Source organism: Acinonyx jubatus, chromosome C2 (genome assembly GCF_027475565.1).
Source record: "Acinonyx jubatus isolate Ajub_Pintada_27869175 chromosome C2, VMU_Ajub_asm_v1.0, whole genome shotgun sequence".
NCBI lineage: Eukaryota > Metazoa > Chordata > Mammalia > Carnivora > Felidae > Acinonyx > Acinonyx jubatus.
Window position 1 is genome coordinate 67,902,778 of NC_069384.1, and position 25,735 is coordinate 67,928,512.

At 37.9% G+C, this 25,735-nt stretch overlaps 1 protein-coding gene across 1 annotated transcript in view; it reads right to left on the reverse strand.

The window, feature by feature from the left end:
- HACD2 (3-hydroxyacyl-CoA dehydratase 2) overlaps window positions 1-25,735 on the reverse strand; it is a 103,987-nt gene that overhangs the window by 24,430 nt on the left and 53,822 nt on the right. The window contains exon 4 of the mRNA XM_027061014.2: window positions 9,957-10,045. Coding sequence (XP_026916815.1) covers window positions 9,957-10,045 — 89 coding nt within the window. The remainder of the gene's footprint in view (window positions 1-9,956; window positions 10,046-25,735) is intronic.

Below are 25,735 nucleotides of genomic sequence, written 5' to 3' on the forward strand. Positions count from 1 at the left end.
TTCTGAAAGGTGGGGCTCACATGGCCTTCTGCCTCACCAGCTAATCTACTGCTATCTCTGCAACAGAAATACCAGCCACACAGCTTCCCACATCTGCAAGTAGGATTTTTGTTAACAATTTAATCCCAAGTGTTAAAAAAAAAAAATCCCTGGATCTAAATAACATAGCATACCAAGTATCTTTCATCTTTTTTTTTTTTTTTTAAATCACACAGGACTGCCTGGCTGGCTCGGTCTGGCTTGGTTGGGAGAGCTCGTGACTCTTGACCTCAGAGTCATGAGTTCAAGACCCACGTTGGGTGTGGAGCCTACTTAAAAAATAAAATAAAAAAAAATAAAATAAAAATCACACAGTCATGTGCAGAGGAGATCAAATATATGAAAACCTAATTGACTGAAATCAAGAGAATGGTAAATAATATTACACTGAACATCTACAGCTGCACTAATACAGTAACCTCCAATCACAGGTAGCTATTTAAAATTAAATTAAATTAAATTAAAATTCAATTTCTCAGTCACACTTACCTTGTTTCAAGGGTTCAATGTGCTCACATATAGCTAGTAGCTACTGTATTGAACAGTGCAGATACAGAACACTTCCACTACTGTAGAAAGTTCTACTAGACAGTGCTGGGAAAGAGGAAATACCCAAAAGAAAAATGTTGGTAACCAAACTGTTACCTTTTTTGGCTTGGAATAAACAGTCTAAATAAGCACTTTACCGCATTTCATTTTCAAACCATGGTTGACAGTTTGAATGCCAGAATTCACTTCCTGGTAACTGTCCACTGACAATACAACTCTGCAGCATACTTCTGTGACACAGAGTTTTGCTTCCCCGTGTTATTCTTTAATTCAAACTGATGCCGTGTAACCAAAGCTGAAACCACGTAAGCTCTAGCCCGTCAATCTCGTGGGCTTATTTGGGCAACTACTATTTTATACCCAAGGTAACTATTTTTCCTTCCTTCACTCTCATTCCTTCTCCACAAGCTCCCTAATGTCAAAAGTCAAGCATCTTTGTTAATCTCAGGACTGCAAGTAACCAGATTTGGCTCTAAATAAGCTTCCTACTATTTGTAAAGAGCAGCAATACAAAGATTAAGATACTACCCAATAGCATAGAAATGTCTTATTCTTGAAGATGATAAATTCCAACAGTAAGTTTCTTTATCAGACATTTCATTATGAAAAAACAGGAGCAATGTAGGTGACCCTACTGATGCTTCCAGAACATCACTTACGAGGGAGCAGGGGACTTTAGCATAACATATAAAAAGACTAACTAACTGTAAAATATACTGGAAAACCTAAGATCTGGAAGCTCTGGGGTAGAGGAAAAGGAAGAAGCCAACACTGCCAAAGCCTGAAAGGGCTGGGTGTCTCCAGGACAGTCTGTAATGGGGTAGGCTGACGCAGGTCTGGCCCTCACCCCTTCTCTCCTGAGAGAGATCCCCCCAAATGAAAATAACAAACTGTGCAGCCTTCCAGGGCATTTGTCTGATGTAACTGTTCCCTCTCAGGCCGGAGTTGACAACTGGGAATGGTGGATGTCAGAGTTAGCCCTTAGGGTGAGAGAGCAGAAGAAAAGGTCCTGAGAAGCTTCAAGTGCAGGGGTGTCTGTGAGGCAGGGTCACCATGGGGAGGAGAGCCCGGAGGAGACGAAGATTAACATTAAAGACGAATGAAACCAATTTCCTGATTTTGTTGTACTTGGCACCTATTCAACGACTAATTGAGAAAGGGGGCTATGTTCTGTAGGAAGTACTGGTGATGCCGGTTTGCATGGTTTAACATGTGTGCTTGCTTCTCCTTTTAACACAACTGACTTAATTACTGAAGAACTATACGATATTTTGAACAGATGAATACAGCGAAGTTTTTCAAGGGCTACAAAAGCACTAAGACAATGGGAGAAAGAAGCAACATGGGATGGCAGAAGTGAACCTACAAAAATCTAAGTATTTTTCAATATTTTGAAATAAAAATCTTCATACTTAGCTCAAGAAAATGTTGGAAAGAGACAGGCATAAAAACATGGAGAGAAAAATAGGCAATCTGTGCCAAAATCACCTATGCTAAGTACAGGCAATGGTAGAATGAACCATCTATGAAAAAAGTAACACTATCTTTAGGTGTCCATTATTAACAGACATGGAAGTGGCAATATAGTGTGGCTGCATTTGTCTAGGAGTTGTCTAAAGTTTGACAGTGTCTGATTAACAATCAAATGATAATGGTTTCTACCTTTAAGAGAGGTGCTAATTTTAAAAGTGAAGGTGATGCAAATCCACCTACAGAAATATTTAAAATAGAAAGTAAGGGAAGATGGAATCAGGTGGAGAATCTGAGACATTCAGCATTCAAGGGGGCAAAAGATACTGAATGTATCCCAATGGCCTTTGCTAAGATGAAATGTCACTGTGGAAAGGGCGCTGTGCTACAAGACAGAGTGGCATGGCTTCTGGACTAAGTAGAGAACCAAGTGTGCCCCAGACAAAGCACCTCAGGTCCTCATCTGATTGATGGGGTAAGAAGGCGCCCTTCCCACCTCGCGGAAACACTGTGTGCACTGATGGCCATTAGGGACAACAAGAAGCATGTGCAGCCACAAGAAACACACTAACAGGAGAAGCAACCTCACGAGGTGACTAAGAGCATGCGCACACTGCGAACCCAGCAGAGGACCAGGCAGAAAAGAAAAACCTGTAATGCAACCAAAAATAGGATAAGGAGTGTGGGAGTTAGGGTGGTACTTTACTTAGTATTTTAGCTTCCGCAAGAGCGAAGGAGAAGAGAAGAGGAAGAAAAAGAAAACAGTTCATCGAGGAAACAAGGAGCATTCCTTCCGAGGTGGAACTGCTTTCTAAGGGCTTTCAGGAGCTGTTCAGCAAAAGCTGCATGCTCGAGATCTTGGTTTCTGAATACCGTTGTTTGTTTTTGCAAATCCTTCTCACTTCATCTTCACAAAACTCTGACATAAGCAGGGTCACAGATGAGATATTTGTATTACAGATGAGAAAAATGAGGTCCAGAATGTTGAAGTATTTTGTCATAAGCTACAGGATAAGTGTCAAAGTCAACACTTAACAACTCCTCACACCAGTTATGGTTGCTAAGCCTCCAAGTTCTAGAATATTGAGTTCCAATTACCTAGAAAATAAAAAAAAACTGTCCAAGGAAGGTGATATTTCTTGATAAATCCCAGGAAGAGGAGTGTTTAGTGTGTTTGCACAGCATTTCCTCCGTGCAATGGCCTGCGAATGACCTCTTAAACGATCTGTCTGGTGGCTCTGGCAAGGCAACATGACAGGCACATGCCCAGGACAGAGCCCTTCCCACAACCCACCCCAAAATGAAGCAGCTGGATTCCTTATCTTCTCTCTTAAAAACAAACCAATGGAAGTTAGTTTTGCTTCTTCAATGCTATGGCTTCTCATCTTCCTCTGCTTTCAAGTTGGGCCTCTCAAGTTTCTTCTTACATGCACACGAACTTCAGTTCAGCAGCTCTGGATTTCGGACAAGGCACGAGAAACTCCACAGTGCCTTTACTTAGCAGTGTAAGAGAACCCTATGGCTTTTATTCTTTAAGATCTGGTTAGGCTTCAAGTACATTAAGTAGAAATATGAAGGAAAATCAAGGAAAGAGAAGGTCAGGGGTGTTTGGATGGCTCAGTAGGTGGAGCATGCAACTCTTCACCTTGGGGTTCTGAGTTCAAGCCCCACGTTGGATGTAGAGATTACTTAAAAATAAAATAAAACAAAGAGAGAGGGAAAGCCAATCAATTAAAATTACAGCACAACAAAAAGTCTCTTGGAGCGTTTCTCCAATCTTAGAATTTGTAAAATTATCTGAGGAGTTTAATAACAATGATGATACTCTGGCTTCACTCCCAGAGATTCTGTATCAAATGTGGGGTGGGACTTGGAATGTGCATTTTTATTTTTTTAAAAGTTTATTTATTTTGAGAGAGAAAAAAAGAATGCATATGTGCACAGGGGAGGAGCAGAGAGAGAGAGAGAGAGAGAGAGAGAGAGAATCCCAAGCAGGCTCTGCACTGTCAATGTGGAGCCTGACACAGGGCTCAATCTCATGACCATAAGATCATGACCTGAGCTGAAATAAAGAGTTGGACGCTTAACTGAGTGAGCCACCTAAGCGTCCCATGGAGTGCTCACTTTTAATAAGCTTTCTGGATAATTCTGTTCCAAACAGTCCATAAACATGAATAGAAAAACAGTCTTGAAACTTTTTTTTAAGTTTATTTATTTTTGAGAGAGAAAGAGAGGGAGAAAGAGAGAGAGAGAGTGGCAGAGAGAGAGAATCTCAACCAGGCTGATTAGCTCAACCACTGATAGCACAGAGCCTGACATGGGGCTCAAACTCACAAACCATGAAACTAGCCTTTCATGACCTGAGCTGAAATTAAAAGTCGGACACTTAATCGACTGAGCCACCCAGGTGCCCAGTCTTGGAACTCAAGGAGAAAGGCTAGTTAATCAGAGGGACTCATCACAGAGCCACTGCAGCAATGAAATAACAGAGGAGCAAGTGGGCAAAGGGCCACAGATGAGCGCCCAGGGTCCACAGCTCACGGTGACGCTTCCCATTCGGATGATCTGACTGAGCATCCTACCTCAGCATACGCATGTGGCATGACAGAGCTGCTGGAGAGGCACGTGTTTTGGGGTCCGAGATGGGGCTTTTCCATTCCACACGAGATAGAGAAAGCATAGTCAGCACACAAAATAAGGTTGTGTTCACACCACAATTTAAACAGTGAGAAGGAAGCTCTGATACAGTGGGAAGACTTTGGAATCAGAAGTCCATCCCCAACTCTGCCATATGTTGGATGTGTGACAGTCACTTTGCCTGTCTAGCTTCCAAACTCTAATTGGAGGCTACAACCTATCTCAAGGGACAGCTGTCAAGAGTGAATGATCACAACATACCTTAATAAGGCCTTCTGTAAACTGTAATGCATCAAAGATCAGTATGATGATAAAAAACTGGAGGTTACTAAGTTTCTTAAACACTGACTACAAGCTTCTTGTAAGCATCTCACTGAGAAGTTGGCAAGAATGGCAGTTTAAGTGCCACAAAGCCCAGTAGCATGCCAAAAAGAGGTGGGAAACAGCTGACTGGTAAAATCAGGAGAACTCACAGAACATTCCAGAAGAATGCAGGAAAACATCCCTTTATCCAATGGTGGCAGAGGGTAAGGAAGAAAGAAAAGAAGGCTCTGCACTCCAGGGTATAGTTTTATTTTATGCAAACTATCCCTAGCAGACCATAGAGGGTATTCATTACATTTGGGCTAAAGCCACAGTGAGACTCCAGCAACTTCTTTCTCAACTACTGTCCATGTTAGTGATCAGGGACTTCTGCTTCAAGAACACGGTGATCTTACACTGAGAATTCAGACGAGGATTTGGGGTGGCTTCTTCAAAGAAGGCTGGGTCATGAAAAGGGACAGTGGCCTGTTTGCATATCTAGGAATCTGAGGCTCAGCTTAGCTACTTTTGGACAATAACAAGTGCCCTATGAACTTGTCTCCTTTGGAAGGGGGGTTACAGTGAGGGATAGAGGGTGGTATTTTCTGTTGCAGTTCACTTTGAAAAATGCCAATCTTGTTTTAGTTCAATGAAGAGACAAAGAACAGACTCAAACAGAGTGCAAGGGAAAAGCCCAGGGAGGTCTGATGGGGAGGCAGCAGTGGCCAGCCTGGCTAAGGGATGGGGAAGGAGCCAGTTCAAGTTGGGGAGACAAGGGTGAAAACTGGAAAGGAAAGGGTCAGCTAGAAGTGCTGATTCCCATAGTCTACCTTCCACCCTGAGCTTGTTGTTTTTGTCAGAAGCTTTACTATGCCATATAGGTGCTCTCTTTAAAAGGAAAAACGTGGGAAGGTTATTTGCTATGCTCAGTTTAGAAACACCTGAATAAAGAGACCTACCAATTAAGATGTCATACCAACTGGTGGGTGGGTCCTTACAATCATAAAAGAAAGCCATCTAGTCACCTTCTGGTCCTATAGGATACATGGCAACATTTATGTGACTAGCATGGCATGGGCAGAGAATTAAAATGATAAGTGAGATGTGTGTGCTAGAAGGCCTCTTAAAAGGAAATACATCCCACATATTAAAAAAGTAGCATCTAGTCTTAAAAGCCATTACCTTAGTACACCATGTACAATTACAGAAAAACAAAGGGAATGAGTATGGAAAACCTAAGCAGGCCAGAGTGGGTGGGGGTAGCAAGAGTCCAAATGCAAACAACGCTAGGAACAAGAAGAATTCTTGTCCACTTTATTTTTAAAAAATTTGTTTATGTATTTTTGAGAGAAAGAAAGAGGCAGAGAGGGAGGGAGGGACAGACAGAGAAGGAGACAGAGAATCCCAAGCAGGCTCTGCACTGTCAGCACAGAGTCTGACATGAGGTTCAAACTCACGAACTGTGAGATCACGACCTGAGCTGAAGCTGGACAGTTAACTGACTGAGCGCCCTCAAGGCGCCTCTCTTGTCCACTTTACAGGGGAATTGGATGTAAAAAGAAACTGAGAATGAAAGTATAGTAGTATGAAAAGAATTTGAACATGACTATGAGAAAGTGAGATATGTATTACTACTTAAAAAATTTTTTTAAAAATGTTTATCTTTGAGAGAGATGGAGAGACAGAGCACAAACGGGGGGAGGGCAGAGAAAGAGGGAGACACAGAATCCGAAGCAGGCTTCAGGCTCTGAGCTGTAAGCACAGAGCCTGATGCACGGCTTGAACCCAAAAACCACGAGATCATGACCTGAGCCAAAGTCGGATGCTTAACCAACTGAGTCACCCAGGCGCCCCAAGATATATATTATTAAGCAGTTATTTCTGGTATCAATTTCCTTATGTGTTAGTTATGTGGTTCCCACCATTAAAGTAAATAGAGTTGAATGTAAAGAAAATAAGAGTATATTTTTTTAAAACTGTTTATTTTTGAGACAGCAAGAATGCGAGCAGGGGAGGGGCAGAGAGAGAGGGGGACAGAGGATCTGAAGCAGGCTCTGCGCTGACAGCAGCAAGCCTGATGTGGGACTCGAGCTCACCAACTTGTAAGGTCATGACCTGAATCAAAGTTGGACACCCAACTGACTAAGCCACCGAGGCGCCCCAAATATATTTTAAAGATGTTTTAAGAAACAGAAGAATGGAAGTTTAGCAGGGAAGCTATAAGTAATGTTGTACAGAACAAAGTGAATTACACTAAAAGTCTAAGGCAGGAAAAATAGCGTTGGCCTAGAGCAGAGACTGAGGAACAGATGACAGACAGCAGACTGGGCTCTGAAATGCCACAGCAACAGGCTCTTTCAAGTTAGCTATCCATGACCTGGGGTGGGCCGGGAGGGCATCTACTGTGTAAACAAAATAATGAAGGAGTTTTGTTCAAAGAAAAGGGGAACAAGGAGAAAGGAACTATGATCCCAAGATAGGAGAAACAATGAATCCTATTTATGTGAGAAAGGAGCAAGTCAACTAATAGGGTATATATGTGAAAAGAAGAGGACCCAACAGGTGGCAGAAAGACAACAAAATTTATTACACCGTGTTCTTAATACGTCAGTGACAGTGGAAACTGGGTAAGTTTGGCTGCAGAGAAACAATTTTGAGTATGCAAATGTAACAACTGTATAACTTACTGTAAAGTTCAAATATGACACTAAATGTGAAACCATCTGAAACTGTCAAATCTATGCATCAGTCAAGCAGCATGGTTACTGAGGACAATGGCCAGGCCTGAGCACCTATAATCCACAGAAACATTTTTAAACCAAGTAGTCTTAATGATCCCCCAGGGAATTCTGGCAAATGTTGCTAACAGTGATATAGCTAACAACTGCTTGACCTGAATTAAAAGCATTTTAGATTTACCTACAACCCCCTTTGCCAGAGGCCATTAAGGAGAAGAGTGATCACTGAAGCAGAAGAGAGAAAAAGCAGAAGCCATAAATAATCTATCAGCTGGGGCACTGGCACCTAAACAATTAATATCTGATTGGGTGGACAAAGCGATCACACACCCCATAGTTGACAATACTCTGTCTTCATGTACCTAACATTTAATTACTTAAACTACAAAATTACCTATTTAAGAATGTAGATGAGTTCCTAGCAGAAAGAAATTTTGGGTCACTTGAGACTCTTGGAAAGTTAATGAGTTGTTGGTTAAAACAAATATTGTGAGTACATAAGGAAGGAAGGAAGACAGGTTAAAAATGATTTGCAGAAAGAATTTGAAATGAATGAAAAGGTTATATGGTATTATAAATAAAGTAACTTCCTCACTCTATAAACAAATCAGACTGAGAACAAAGGGTGATATGCTACATTAGGATTTATTTGCTGGTGGTTGTTTTTTTTACAGAAATGTGGAAATGTGATCACGTTTTAAAAAGTATTAAACAAAGAAAAAGGGGACAAACCAAAACCCAGACTCTTCAAAAAATGTTTTTTAAAATGTTTACTTAATTTTGAGAGAGAAAGGGAGACAAGAGGATCCCAAGCAGATTCTGGTCTAACAGCAGACAGCCTGATGTGGGGCTCAGAGTCACGAACCATGAGATCATGACCTGAGCCGAAGTCTGCCACTTAATGGACTGAGCCACCCAGGTGTCCCCCAAAACCAGACTCTTAACCACAGAGAACAAACAATGGTTATGAGAAGGGGATGGGTGAAAGAGGTGAAGGGGATTAAGAGCACATTCATCATGATGAACACTGAGTAATGCACAGAATTGATGAATCACTATATTATACCTGAAACTAACAGAACACTGTATATATGAACTAACTGGGATTTTTTAAAAGTATGTGATTGTTTTTACATTCTTCTTGCATATAAAGTTTAGACATCTTCAAGAAGTGAGAGAGGTTAAAAAAAAGCCTTTGGATCTGCAAAGTTCATAGAATGTAACAAAAATAATAACTTAGCTTAATCAGCTTTGATTAAAAACTCATTAGCCATGTGCATTTTTCTGTATGTATATCATATGCCAATAAAAAGTAGAAAAAAAAATTACCCCTCATTAGCTGAAATACAAATGAAACTGTCAAAATAAATCCTGAAAACCAAAATGTTTTGACAGGGATTTTAGAAGAATAGAAGAAGACAAAGAAAACATCAGAATAATGCTAATGGATAAGCACATTTCATGAACCCCAAAGATTCCAATAATGCTGGTGCTAGGTTACTGGGACTGAAAAACTGAAAAATGAATCCTCCTAGTGGCTACAGGTACTCTACCTGAAGATGATGTTAGCAAGAAATAATGGTCTTTAAAAAGGGAGAAACATACAGAGAAATAATCCCCTTCTCCAAAACCAGAAAATGAAAGCTTAGTTGTGGAGCCACACCAATGGTAATGCTGGCTTTCTCTCAGCATCCCTGGGCCTGCCTGGGTACATACGGCCCCAGCCCTCTGCACAGCACTCCCCTCTTCCAGAACCACTTGGCACACTGGGAATTCCATGAGTCCTGGTGGGCGGTGTGGAAACAAGTTTGTTTCTCCTGGCCCTATAAAACGCAGTGCTCTGGACTGAATTAATATCCCCTACTCCCCTAATAGTCCCGCTATAAGGGTGCAGATGTCGAGTTTAGTGTGCTGGATACAAACAAGATACCCCCCAAATATAACTGAGTTGCAGACCACATCCACATCATCCAAATCTCTATGGGAAGTAAGACTGCAGGACTTTATCATTTAGCCAGTCTTCTCTTTAATAACACTGTATATCTGGACTGTGTTTCCCACCAGTAACCCAACTGCTACAGCAAATACAAATTTTATTTGGGCTATGTTGACATGACCTAGAGTTCCATCTTTAGCCATAACACACATGGTGAGAGAGAAAAGTTGACCAGCATTTGTTAGTGCTGATAGGATTTTATTCTAGTCTACATAAACACTTACCTCTTTTACGCTATGTGTTACCGCCCATATTAGAAAAACTCTTGACATCACCTGGAAAGAAGTCAGGACAACAGAAGATGGAACAATTCCTGAAAGATATTTTAGGATGGGTAAATAAACGTATATTGTACCAAGTTTCAACATGTCATAAATTTTCTGAAACATTCGATTTTAATGTTTAGACATAAAACCATCTTGAGCAACTAAAACTTATCTATATTGGCATATAAACTGTTTTTCAATATTAAAAACTTTTTCCCTCCAAAACGATAATACTTTTTTTTTTTTTTCAAAACAATATTGTTAATGGCACAGCATACCATAGAATCTAGGTACCTTTCTCAAGCCTGTCAAAATCCCTAACCAAGTGCAATATATTTTACACTTATCATATAGAGAAAGCAAAACCATTGCTTAACCTCTAAAATTAGACACTGAAAGGTCATTTTACAATATGGGTTTCAAAAATGAACAGGCACCTACGGAAGGGAAACCAACTGTATTTATATCTAATGAATGTTAGCAACTCCTGATATCGTATATACTGTCTATACTGTATTATTAGATACCGAACTAATAGTTATCTTCTATAATTTACTCAAATATTTTGCCAATAAGCATACCAAAATCAAAATTTGTAATCTATATAAGCCATTCCTCCTCATCTTGTTCATTACAGTAAGCATTGGTACAATTATCCTTCCAAAGTCTGAAAGTTGTAACACTGGAATCATCTTGAGTTATTTTAGATAATCATTAGATTCTGCTAAGTTTACATTTCTTTGGCTTTCCCCTTCAATTCTTACAACTACAACCCCTATAGAAAGACGAGCCACCACCATTACAAAAAAACCCTTGCCTCCTTTAGGTCATCTTAGACCCAGCAATAAGCCAGTATCTGTAAGCCTCATTTTCTTGTTGTAACTTTATCCTGGCAAGGAACTGCCCCTCTAAAATAAAATCCAGAGGGGCGCCTGGGTGGCTCAGTCAGTTGGGCGTCCAACTTCAGCTCAGGTCATGATGTCACGGTTTAATGAGTTGGAGTCCTGAGTCAGGCTTTATGCTGATAGCTCAAAGTCTGGAGTCTACTTCGAATTCTGTGTCTCCTTCTTTCTCTACCCCTTCCCCACTTGTGTTCTGTCTCTCTGTTTCTCTCTCAAAAATAAATGAACATTAAAAAAAATTTTTTTTAATTTAAATAAAATTGGAAACAGAAGTATATGGGTATACCCAATCCAGCAGCTCCACTACGCTCACCTCTGCCATTTCTCTCTGGCCTTACTGATAACAACAACTAGACTTACCAACTTTCTGCACCTTTCAAGTTACACGTGGGCCACCCTACACCTGACAGGAACTCTCATCATGGCTGCAGATCCTCCTTTCACTCTAAAACTAACCCATCTTTGGGGCGTCTGGGTGGCTCAGTCAGTTGGGCGTTTGACTTCAGCTCAGGTCATGATCTCACAGTTCGTGTTTGAGTCCCACATCAGGCTTTGTGCTGATAGTGCAGAGCCTGCTTGGGATTCTCTGTCTCTCTCTCTCTCTGTCCCTCCACCACTCATGTGCATGCTCTCTCTTTCTCTCTTTCTCTGTCTCAAAAATAAATAAACATTTAAAAAATTAAATAAAACCAACCCATCTTCATTACATCCACTGGACCATCCCAGACAAATTTTCATTCTTCTAAGCCTTCTAAAACATACTCAGACTTCTGAACATTTATAAAACAAACAACAACTTGCCAAAACTCTGTGTACAAATCGAAGATAAAATTGTCTCTATGGGTGTAGCTATGAAAGGAAATCACTTCACAACTCATTAAGAAAAAGAGATACTATATCCTGTTAGAATGAGTTTCTTGGAGAAGATTTGGGCTTTGGAGAGGAATGATTTAGTTTCCAAAAGCAAGTAACATGGACATGTCAACAATGCTTGCCATATAAAGATGCTCAATAAATCTTTGTAGAATGAATGAAAAAAAAATAAAGGTATGGACTTGTAGCCCAATAGATAGAGTCTAGTAATAAACCCTCACATTTATGATTCTTGATTTTCAACAAGTATGCCAAGACAATTCAGTGGAAAAATAACTGTCTTTTCAATAAATGGTGCTGGGACAACTGGACAAAAAATAAAAAATATAAATAAAAAATAAAAACAAAAAATAAAGTTAGAACACTTCCTTATACCATATAGAAAGAAATTAACTCAAAATGGATCAAGACCTAAATGTAGGAGTTAAAACTATAAAACTCTTAGAGGAAAAAAAGAAATGTGAATCTTTGTGATCTTGGATTAGACAATGGTTTATTAGCTATGACACTAAAAGCACAAGAAAAAATAAATAAATCAGATTTCATCAAAATTATGTGTGCTTCAAAGGATACCAACAAGAAAGTGAAAAGAGAACCCACAGAATGGAGAAAATATCCATGAATTGTATATAATGAAGGACTTATATCCAAAATAAAGAATTCTTACAATTCAACAATAAGAGAACCCAGTTAAAAAATGGGCAAAGAATTTGAATAGATATTTCTCCAAAGAAGATATGCAAGTGGATAATAAAGACATGAAAAGATGCTCAAATCATTACTCAACAGAGAAATGCAAATCAAAATCATAATGAGATATACTTTGCTAGGTTGGTTATAATCATCAGATACATTATTACAGAGAATAGCAAATGTTGACAAGGATGTGGTGATATTGGAACCCTCACACATCGATGATAGGATTATAAGCTGGTGTAGCTACTCTGGAGAATGAACAGTGTGCCGGTACCTCAAAATGTTAAATATGGAATTACCATATGACTCATCAGTTCTACTCCTAGGTCTGTATATACCCAAGAAAAATAAAAAAATTGCTCACACAAACACCTGCAAAGAATGTTCATAGTGGTATTCATACTGGCTTCAAATCGGAAACAATAAAAATGTCCAACAACAGATGAATGGATAAATAGAATGTGGTAGAGCTATACAACGGAACATTAGAAATAAAGTAAATAAAAGTAAAACATAATGAATAATAAATAAAAAGAAATGAACCACTGATACATACTGTAATATTGATGAACTTTGAATACATGCTGAATGAAAAAGCCAGTGGATAAAAGACCACATGTTACATGATTCGGTTTATATGAAAAGTCCAGAACAGACAAACTATAGAGACAGAAAGTAAATTAGTGGTTACCTGGGGCTAGAAGGTTAGGAAGGGAACTGGGAATGACTGCTAATGGGTATTGGATTTCTTTTGGCGGTAATGAAAATGTTCTAAAATTGACTGTGGTAAGAGTTTGCACAACTGTGTGAATTCTGAATTGTATACTCTAAGTGGGGAAATTGTATATGTGAATTATTATATGAATAAAGCTTTTATAAAAAAGTTAATGTGTGAATTAACTACAAAGCCTGGTGATATATGTAATACTGCTAAAGAAGTTAGTCAAATATTAAGTGAATATACTTAGCCAGATTATATTATAGTTTACATTACCAGAAAAACTAAAGATCCATAATCAAAGGCTTTCCTAAGTGAGTTATTAAGCATTTACTACTTAAGGAAAGACCACCAGTATTTCTAGTTTTTTTTTAACTCAAAGACTAGCTCATCACATAAAAATATTTTCTCTTTCATTTCTGCTCTTTCTTCTTTTGCCAATGAAACAATGGGCTAGACTGCTAATGGTCTGAAAAGTGCTTCAGGGTTGTTGCTGTATTTTAGTGGGAATCAAGAAGTTCAGGATCTGGAACTCAGATTTCCAAGTTCAAAAACCTAACTTTATCCCATTCGTGAGCAAAAATCAGGCTCTGGGAGACTGACTCAAGACTAATCAAATTCATAAGAGTCTAGTTAATAAACCAAAATGTCACTTTATTTACTTATAAGAGAGGCACAGCCTTTGTAATAACTGAATGGTTGGGATTTCAGAGACCCTCATCTGGGGGCACTTTTTTCCTGCTGTCAAAATCAGAATGCTTATTAGTAAATGCAACTTCAACAGAGGGATCTGGTTGCCGTGAGGGGTGAATACTGAAATTCAGTAGGACCTGGGTATAATTAATTACCCCTTCCTTACTATAGAGTTCTTTTTCCTAGAGAATACAAAGATTTATACAGTTATATAGGTCTTCCCTTTGAAAATGCTAATCAAAAATTGTGATTGTTTTTCTTAAAAGTAAGTTTTAATAACCAAAAACATTTATTCCTTAGGTAATAAATGTTCCTGGTAAACATTTCCTACCAGTCTTTACTTCTAAGTGTATTTTTATTATTTTATTAAAAAATTTACTGTTTATTTTTGAGAGAGAGAGAGAGAACAGAGTGCGAGTGAGGGAGGGGCAGAGAGAGATGGAGACACAGAATCCGAAACAGGCTCCAGGCTCTGAGCTGTCAGGCAGAGCCTGATGCGGGGCTCAAACTCACAAACCATGAGACCATGACCCAAGCTGAAGTAGGATGCTTAACCAACTGAACCATTTAGGTGTCCTTAAGTGTATTTTAAAATACAGTTCAACTTCTATTATTTGTACTCTGTAATTTGCTTTCTCACTTAACATTTTAAGAAAATTTCTTACAACATATTCTCCAAAATATTTTAACTTGAGTCATAAGATTCCTTTGAACAGAATATATTTGTTTATCTATTCTCCTTCTGTACATTTAAATTGCTCTAATTTCTTGATATTATAAATGAAGTAATGAAGTATTACAAATAATACTTAAAAATTTCTGAGGTTTAGAACTTTTTTTTTTTTTTTTTTAAGGATTATTTCCTTGGGATAGTTCCCAGAAGTAGAACTACTAGGTCAAATGCTATGAATTCCTTTAAGGCTCTTGAAATACATTGCCAAATTGCTTTCCAAAACGTTTGTATCAATATACACTCCCACCAGCAGCATAGAAGTGTGGCTGCTTTAGCCTACCCTCAACGGCCAATTTAAATCTTAGTAAGTTAGGGGGTAAAAAGCCAGTAAATTTAAATCTTAATAAGTTAGGGAATAAAATAGCTGATTAACGCTTCCTAATTTGATGCAGATGCAGAGATGTTTATGGCTTTGGTAACAGGTGCTCCTAAATTCCCTATTCAGGAAACTGCCTATTTAGGCACCTGAATTTCCCTCAAATGATGTCATTCACACCAATTCTCACTTGGTTTCTATGGCATATGAACCTACCTCAACCAGTCACCCAGCAAACAGAAGTTTTGGTCCTAGCCTGACAGCCCAATCTCAAAATGCCTGCTCTACTGAACCAGATGGAATACCATCTTAGGGCCAGGGGCTCCAAGTTTATCCTTGAAGTTAAGCCAGACCAACAACAGAAGGCCACATAGATGGACCATATCATCTTTGCTCTGAACAGAACTGGTATCACTGAGTTGGGTTTAATGTTATTATTAGCTGGATTTCATGAGGAACTGTTAAAAAAAATCATTATTTGCTGTAGGAATGCTATGCATTAGTATAATATACACTCTATCATTCCATGCCCCTTCCATAAAGCCCTAGGTGGGAAATATATTTTGGAAATCATTGCTAAGAAATATTTACTCTTCTCCACTGATAGGAGTTATATAACTCAATTGCCCTTTTTCTTTTATTATTTTCTTTTAATTTTACTATAGTTAACATACAGGGTTATATTCTCAGTTGCCCGTTTTTCAAAATGTTTATTTTTGAGAGACAGCGCACACGCACGCGTGCGCGTGCACACACACACACACACACAAATCGGGGAGGGGCAGAGAGCGAGGGAGACAGGGAATCTGAAGCAGGCTCCGTGCTGTCAGCTCAAAGCCCGACGTGGGGCTTGAACCCACGAACAGTGAGATCATGACCTGAGCTGAAGTCAGACGCTCAACCGAGTCACCCAGGTGCCCTTCTCAATTGCCCTTTTTTAATGTGGTAGTCAAAGTTTCAAGCCAAATCTGAAGTATACCACATTATTATATTTTATGTAGAAGTTATCACAAATTCTTGTGGAATGAAGTGCACAGACAGACCAGATCCTCTTTCTTTTCTAGACTTCTTGAAGTCAATTTCGATGTGACTGCATTTACTACGCTCTTATCTCTTATTTGAACACATGACATAGCATGTTAAAACTACCGAAACTGCAGATTTTTGGTTGTTGATTACTTAAATTGGCTGTTTTCAGACAAGGAGAGTTTCTTCAATCTTATCAGTAAGCCATCGCTAGGCCAAAATTCATTAAAAAAAAAAAAGACTACGCATCTATTATGCATTAATTGAATTCAACAAATATTTTTGGAGTACCTACTCTGTGCCACATACTGTTTTCCATGATGGGGATACAATGGTAAATGAGACAATGTCCCTGCCCTCATGAATTTACACTCTCAGGCTGTAATTGATTTGTTTTGGGATATGTCTTAATTTTAGGACTTTTGCCTGAAGGTGATGTGAGGCAACTAAACATTTGTAAACAGCAGAATGGCATGATCGCTTCTTGTTTCAGAAAAATATCTCTATCAGCAGTGCACATCTTTGGCAAGGCGAGGTTATAACTTGAGAAATAATTATGGGAATTTATGTTGAAAGGGCAATGAACTTTTGAAGCAAAACATCAGCAGATTAAAAGAAACACAAGTGTTTATATGTGTGGGGTGTGCGTGTGTGTGTGTGTGTGTGTGTGTGTGTGTGTGTGTGTGTTAAGCAAAAGCTGTATAAAGGGAATCTGGCAATCAGTTTGATTCTCCAGAACCAGAGTGCTTTGAGGACAATCTGTGACCCCTGCAGAGGTGGGCAGCACTGGAAATCCACCCTGCTTGGCACAGCCCTCAGATGGACCAGGTTAATGGGCTTAGGAGACTGGCTACCTGTGACCAAGACTGGATTGAAAGTCAGGTACAGCAAGGCAACGTAAGTTGGGAGCAGAGCAGAACAGTGTTCAGCTGGAGCCCACCACCAGAAAAGGAGCCAATCATCAAGGAATACATGCATAATGGAGGCCAGACCAAAGCAAGGCAGGAGACATAAAGTTGGTGCCAGAAATTAAACTAAATGATGGCAAGTGCAACCAGGATCTCCCTACCCAAATACCGTATCCACTAAACTAAAAATAGTAATAATCAATAACAAAAACAACACTCAACAGTAGCAACCAAAAAGGAATGGGGTAACAACTGTATGCCATATATTTTTAAAAGCTCTAGCCAAAAAAGGAAAGATTATTGCACACCTCCTACCCTATCCCCATATCCCAAAAATGATATTGGTGAATCAACACAATCTTGAGAATTTTCACCAACAGGATCAGATTTGGAGAGAAATAAATTTCTGAGCAGAGTATGACAGACGTGGAGGCTGGAAGGTGATGGTAAAGTGGAGGATGTGACTAACCAGGAGCCACCTCATGGATGCCAAGCCTTTCCAGCCCCACACTGAGCTTGAGGACTAGCACAAAGTTCCCTGTGGGAATGGGATACACTTTTTAAGAAATGGCAGAATCCTAGCATGGAACAGTTATATCCCAGAAGGGAAGGAAGAGCTCATGTTTTTAAATAAGTCATTCATGCATTGTTCAAAGTTTAAAAAGTATAAAAAGATACAGACAGAAAAGTCTCCCTCCCAATCCCATCCTACTACCACTCAGGTACCTTTCTCACAGGCAACCAAATATTAATTCCTCATCTATCACTCCAGAGATATATTTTAGGTATATAATAGCAAATATGTAAGTGAATGTATTAAGATGTATTTATATAGATCCTTTTTTCCAACTTTTTACACAATGGCAGCATTTTATACACATTGTTCTATACTCTGCTTTTCTCCCCTTAAAAAATATCCTGAAAATCTTTCTTCTTCTATACATATATACACTGTTTTAATTACTGAGACTTTATGCCTTAATATCCATGCACTCTCCTAAGCCCTACCCCTATGCCCTCAGTGTGTAGAAAAATATGTAAAACAGGAAAACTCTGGTTCTAAACTGTAGCTCACAGGGGAAAATAACTGAATATTAAACACTGTAGAAAGGCAGCCAGGAAGAATTCAGTAACATCCGTATCAGAGCAAATAAAATGGTTGGACAGGGATGCTCATACTTTAGAAAGATGGAGAGGCATGGCACCCATACAAACATAATATAAGGGAAAAAAATAAAGCATGCATTGAATCTAGGGAGAAAGTAAAAACTTAGAGCAACTGGAAAGAAGATAATCATTATGGACAACAAAGGCAATCCAACACAAGGATAATTGCTACCCCAAGGTAGAGAACCCAATATGTGGAACAGAAAGTGTATTCAGGCACAATCCAAGAAATATAAGAACAAAATTTCTACTGAGAAAATACACTATGTTCCAGAGGGGGGGGAAAAAAAAGATAGTGAATGAAAAAAAACGAGACATTTCTTGGTTACAAAAATACTTCAGGGATTCAGACAAAAATAAATGAATGAATGAATGAATAAATGAATGAATAAACCAACCAACCAACCAACCAACCAACCAACAAGTTACCTACAAAGTGGTAAAAAAAAAAAATCAGTCTGCTTCAGACTTCACAGCAACATCCAATGTCAGAAGACAATAAAGCAACATTACAATAGTCTGAAGGAAAGAATGTTCAAGAATATTATACCCAGACAAGGATGTAACTCTAGCACAATGACAAAAGGTAAACATCCCTAAATATGAAAGAACTTGCCACATAATGCCTATGCAACCAACCTTCTTAAGAAACACATGCTGTCAGAAATTCAGCCCAAAAAGAGATGAATCAAAATAAAGAATTCAGGAATGGAGAAGTCATGGTCAAAGGGCCCATAGTAGGCAATGAATCCATTCAAATATAAAGCTAAGATTAAATAATTATGGTAATTATGGTCATAGAACATTGGGTAAATGTTTATAAGCCACAATAATATGTTGGTAATATAATTTTAAAATGGGAGCCAGGGAAAAAGACATGAAAGGAGAAGTGACCACACTTATTCCCTTAATAGAATTAAGAGATACTGCTTGAAACTAAAATATAGCCAAACGTAATTCTAATCTAAGTTTTTATATCTTTTTGTTAAGCTTTAAGAGACTTCTAATAAAATATCTCTCATGGTAAGAGGATTTTATACTTATTTTTAATATACTCAGTAATTTTAAGGAAAAGTAGCATGTAGGGCAGGAGCTATTTATCTTGATTCTTCCATCCGTCTATTTTTTTTCTTCCTTATATTAATATATATGTGAAGAAAACACTCTCTGGAATGGTGTTTACCTAATAGTAATGAAGATTAGTTCTAATGGTAGAATTTGGAGTCATTTTTAAACTTTGCTCTTTGTACTTTTCCACATTGCTTGCACCAGTAAAATCCATGAATTTGATTTCAAAATTAATAAAATCATTACTCTGACAAGAATTTAAACGTTTGGCACCAGCAAAAAGATAATTCTGAAACTGAGCTAATTCCAATTTTAAACAGGAATTTTCTTAAATATTTTCTCTTACAGTACAAGCTAATCTCAGAGAAATAAAATATTTCTGGCCAAAATGAAGAAAAGTGTCAGAGTATGGTACTCAAGGAAGATGAATGTTTTTATTTATTTATTTATTTATTTATTTATTTATTTATTTATTTTTCAACGTTTATTTATTTTTTTGGGACAGAGAGAGACAGAGCATGAACGGGGGAGGGGCAGAGAGAGAGGGAGACACAGAATCGAAACAGGCTTCAGGCTCTGAGCCATCAGCCCAGAGCCTGACGCGGGGCTCGAACTCACGGACCGCGAGATCGTGACCTGGCTGAAGTCGGACGCTTAACCAACTGCGCCACCCAGGCGCCCCCTTTTTTTTTTTTTTTTAAAGAAGGACTGACAGAAGGGCAATTCTCTTTTCTATTTTCCCAGAGCCTAGAAAACTGGCCATGCCTCTTGGGGTTGCAGTACCTAACCGCCCCCACCCCCAAAGCAATTTTCAGTACATTTTACTTAACTACACTTACTTTATTGAGCTCTGACAAAAGAAATTTGTGTATTACACTGTAATCAATAGCAAAATTATGGTATTTATATGATAAGCTCTGGATTTATTTGAGGTTAGCATTTCTAAAAGATGTACTAAACTGTAAGAGGGCATTATATTTCTTTGTGCTAAAAGGATAGTGGGACTAAGTGCATTCATGCTTACCTTTGACTAAACTGAAATGGATAAAAAGGGAGGGAGACATAAGAAAATCCTATCACCTATCAGTGATAAGTCATGTGTCTAACATTGGAAAGAAATGTACAATTAGAATTAAATCTTTTCCCTTGATGTGATAAAATTTTAAGCACTGTAGTGCTTCTCAAACTGGGGCATGTATAAGCCAAAGATGTACAGCAGGGTCTAATCCAGTGACAACCTACTAGCAGTTAACTTACTCCAACTCAACTGTATGAACTCAACCCAAAGAAAATAAGATACAAAACTAGTGTAGATGACTCCACCCAGTATTTCGGTGTGACTGTGGGCACCAGAATGAGTGGTGGTCTTAGGTCTCCTGGCTACTCACCACCCTGACTGTGATTTTACTGTTCAAAGATAATGTAAGAGTCATCCAACACAGGCCCTAAATGCAAACCAACTATTTCATCTAGTATTCAAATGAAGAAAGAGTAAACATTTTCAATACTGGAGGAGAAAGTGGCTCTGTTGGACTTATTGAAAGTCAATACTAAGTTGCATTGTGTTGCATGAACAAGTCAAAGTATTTTTCATTGGAATTTTACCCCTACATAAGCAATTCTACTTTAGGAGATAAAGCCATAGCATGCATATATATATATATATATATATATATATATATATATATATATACACACACACACATATACATACACACACACACACACACTACATTGTCTTGGTTCACTCATTTTCCCTGAAAAAAAAAAAATTAGGCGGGGGGGGGGATATCCATTTTTACATTAAAACATAAAAAGGGGACTTCATAAGTATTTCACATTTATGGCAGGCTATTTCGCCTTTACTCTCAAATCCCTGGAGTAAAACTATACAACTCTCCCCTCCCCCACCTTTACAGACATTAGGGAAACTTGAGAAGAGCTGGAAAAGCACAACAATACATAATAAAAATAGAAGGTAGGAAGCTAGGCTTAGAGGAAATAAGAGTAGGGAAAATATCTTGAAACAATGGAAGAAATTAACACCTAAATAGATGAGGAGAAAGCCTGTGTACTTGAGTTTGGGACAGGCAACAAACTTGGCACTGAGCTCCTTTATGGCCAATGCAAGGAGAGAAATCAATCCAGTTGTAATTCAGTGTACACGAAAGAAACAGAACCAGGTGCTCGGTTTTTGAGCCATATCCCTACATATTAAATGGCTTTGGCTTTGACTACAGTAGTTTCTAGTTTACTAGAATGTCTTTCATACAGTCTACTGTTTTAGATGGCCAACTGTCAAAGTGTTTGCCACTGGCAGCTTGCTCTTCCATTTAATTGAGGTTCTCACATGTAAAAAGTAATTCTAAATTGGCTCCAAGAGAGGACTCAGAGGGCTTTGAAGGAAATGAGCTTTTTGAGGGCTTTATCAAATATCCAGAGGCTTTTCATTTGTTTACTTTTGGGGTCTCCACTCTCTAAGAATAAGGTTACTGAAAGTCGAATCTCTGAATGATAGCAAAATACAGACCTGAAAAAAATGAGACCTATTTCCCACCTTTCTAAAGATAACAGAAAAGGGTGTCACATTTTGAAAAACATGAAAACATAAAAATACTAGAAACTGTTCTCTAAGAGAACACAGTGAGTCAATTATAAGTCACAGAAACTCTTTCAAACTCTGTATTGTAGTTAGCATTTCAATAGCAAATTGCCATCCAGTTATTTTTATGGGCCACAGCATTCCAGGTGTTTCAGGCCAGATTGTTAATTGCAGCCTTGAACTATGGATGGCTCATATATATTTTACCATCAAGACTACATCATAAGCTTTTCACTAAAAAAAAAAAGATTTAATAAAACTGTCAAAACCAAATAAGATTGATAGTTGAACTCTTAGATTTATAGTCACTTTTTGCTTACTTACGCTAATAACCCATAAGTACTCTGGATATTGGGGATAAAAAATATTTTCTTGTATCTCTACTTTAAAATTTTATTAGATTTTGTCTCAATACACTCTGAAAATTCTTTTTATGTAAAGCTTTCTCAAAAGACTGAAGCTGATCCAATGGTCATTTACTTGAAATAACACAAGATCTAACGACAAGGTTGAAAAAGTAGAATCATTTCCTTATGACTTGAAAAAAACCAATAATCACAGGATTTCACTCGAGCAAATCAAGCAATACACTTCTTCCAAACCATGTTCTTTCTCAGAGTTCTCCCAAACCATATGGGCAGTGAAGGAAGACTGCAGAAGATGAAGTTTAACTGTACTCGGTGGTTGTGAAAAAAGACTTCCATGGGACAGATGCTCTATTAACGAGAGCAGGGAACCACAAGGGCCATTTAATATGGTGATGTGTAGCTAAGAAAATCTTGGCTGTTAGAACTGGAAAGGATCTATGTATGAGAGCAAGTTCAACCCAACATCTGACAGATGAGGAAAGTGAGGTCTGGAGAGATACAGTGACTTGCCAAGCTTACATACCTAGTTTTGAACACAACAAATTAATGTTTATGTGTAACATTTAGTGGTTACTCTCAAAGGTTACTTATTGGTCAATATGTAACTAGAATATAATTAAAATATTTACCATCAATATGACAAAAGGTTAACATTCAAAGTATACAGAATAGAAATTGCTTGTCTTTTAAAAAATTAAGATCCTATTAGGCAAATAAGCAAAAGGCATAAATAGATAATCTACATAAGAATAAACATAATAAATATATGGAATTATATTTAACTTCATAGTTAGAAAAAAAGCGTAAATGAGAGTACCTTTGATTTTAGATGATTAACCCAGTAAGTATTAAAAGTAATTAGGGGCGCCTAGGTGGCTCAGTTGGTTGAGTGTCCAACTTCAGCTCAGGTCACCATCTCCTGGGTTGTGAGTCTGAGCCCTGCATCAGGCTCTGTGCTGACAGCTCAGAGCCAGGAGCCTGCTTCGGATTCTGTGTTTCTTTCCCTCTCTCTCTCAAAAGTAAATAAACATTAAAAATTTTTTTAAAAAAGTAATTATAATACCTAAATGTTGGTATTGTGCTAAAACCACCATACTCACTTTGCAATAGGGCACAATCCTTTAGTGACTCCTTAACTGACTGAGCCACCCAGGCACCCCGCCCTGCCTTTAGTGATTCCTTTAGCAATCTGGCAATATTTTTAAGAGTTAAAAGAATATTCATACTCTTTGAATTAATAATCACACCTGAAAATGTATGCAAAGGCAAAAACCCAAAGACTAAAAAAGTCTATATATCAACAGAGATACTGGCTGAAAAATTATTAATGGGAACAACCTAAACATTTTCCACTCGGGGAAGCATAATGAAACATCTAATTCAATGTTGTGTAGTGAATTTAAAATTTAAAAGTATCAATGAAAAAAAGATGAGCCTGAAATATCTTTTCATATCAGAAAGCCAGGAAGTTATTTTTATGAAATATTTCAGTCTTTATTTAAATTGTTAAGTAGAATACGACACCCAAGTTGTAGCTAGTACTAGAGAACGGACTGAACTGTTTGGAGAAAGCAAGGAAGTGATCAAAGATGATGGGAGTTCTGTCAAAAAAGACTTGGAAAACAACCTAACAATGCTTCCACAGGCCCAAGATGGCCCATTTAAGCATTAAAAAGCAATTTACTATGGACTGAATCACATCAAATATGTTAAAGTTCACGAGTTCATGATGATAAAATAAGAAGGAAAACCTTCAATGTCCCTTGGACATATCTGATTTTTGTCGTTTGGGAGAAGGGTTGTGTGTGTGTGTGTGTGTGTGTGTGTGTGTGTGTGTGTGCACGCAGTGTCTATCAGTATTAGTGTCTGCCTGAGTTAGGAAAATTACATCTCTGGTTCTGTATGAGGAGAAGGGTGTATAAAGCAACATGAAATACTAGCCTTCATTTTGTTTTAAATTACAGACTAATATTAATTGTTCTCAGAACTGGATTTTTTCCCTCAAAACTGAAATGGCTTTTCTTTTGGATTTAATAAGGTATTGCTAGCTGAAGCCAGTCTGATGTGCTGAGAGAGATGTCAGATTGATGAGAAATGTTGCTGCCTGATTTAAAACCAAACCCTGAACCTTTTTAAAGAACGATAAAATACATGGGAAAAAGCCCCCACAAACTTTTACTGGTATACTTTACAGGATTCTGGGAAACCAATACAGTGTTCTGAAAACCAGTATATAAAGGAAAAGAAGCTAAAAAAAACACACACACACACACCACACGAGTTATGTTATAAAAAAAAAACAGGGAAAGCAGTTTTATCTCTAGGAAAGGGGATGGGAGCCTAGCAAGGAAACAAGGTGGGACAGGGACTTATTTTCCATTGTATACCCTTTTATATTTTTTGAATTTTGTACCACTTTGTACCATTTGAAAAACAAACTCATTGAAGTATTACTACAGACATTATGTAACAAAATGGAAAAATGATTATATTAAAAACTCTGAAATCAAATGATAGCCACTTTAACTATAACAATGTAAAAACTGCATATGCATATAGACTAGGCCTCTAAAAAAAAAGAAAAACAAAGTTGTTGACTAAAACTGCAGAATTTAGGGGCATTTTTTCCTTTTGATTAAAATGAATTCCAATGTTATATTTATAATGTTATTTGTCCAATAAATAATGTTAAAGTGGCATTTAAGTGGACAACATAGTATTTGCACTCACTCTGTTTTACCCATACTTACAGGAAAGCCTAGCTATTTGAACCCTGAGCCCATAATCAAGGCAACTAAGCACCATTTGGAGGTAACTTGACTCTTATTGTAGGCAAGAGATATAAGAAGGATAAAAGAAAAGGTCTACTGAGGGCTGTTCATACAGGGGCTGTTAAAATACAGTGACTCTGCCCAGCTCCGTTTGCCCATCCCTGCACTAAGATGGGAGGCAGTGGTGGCATTCACTGAGTAGGAGGCCAGCGGAACATGGAAAGAGCCTGTCGACAGTGCATAAAAGACACACAGTGAAAACACTGCTTGCAGGAGGAGTGAAGCTTGTCAAAGTACTGCAGAGGCTGGGAAAGTGAAGAGAAGAGAGAGAGCAATTATAACCTGAACCTAACAATTCCTCAGCTAAATTTAACTAGAGAGGTGGAATATATCTGCAGCTTGAAAATGATAGGCAAATGAATGCGCAGGTAACAAAAGGACCCAACCTACACAGACCTTTAAATGGTCACTGTTCAAAAAAAAGAATTATATTTTCCTGTCAATCATTTGCTATTATTCTGAAAATATTTCAACTGTAAGCCCCCAAAATAAATAAATGGCCTCAGGGAGGAATAAGGAAATCCTAGGCTCAGGGCAAAACCTTTTATTTCTTGTTACAAGATAAATCAAAATCAGTAATGATTTATTAATGTCAAACTTTTCCATCAACACTAGTTTAAAATTTTTCAGCTATGAAGAATGAAAATTAAATAGTAACTTTTACTTACCTTTTTAAGGTTGAAATGCATTTATTTATCCAAAGTTTTCTCAAATTTTTATGTCAAGAGATATCTCAGTTAATACGCTTCTTTGTGCTGAACTATGTTCACAATAATTCCAAAATATATTATCTAAATACCTAAAATGCATTATTCTAAAATGCAAATACTTTATAC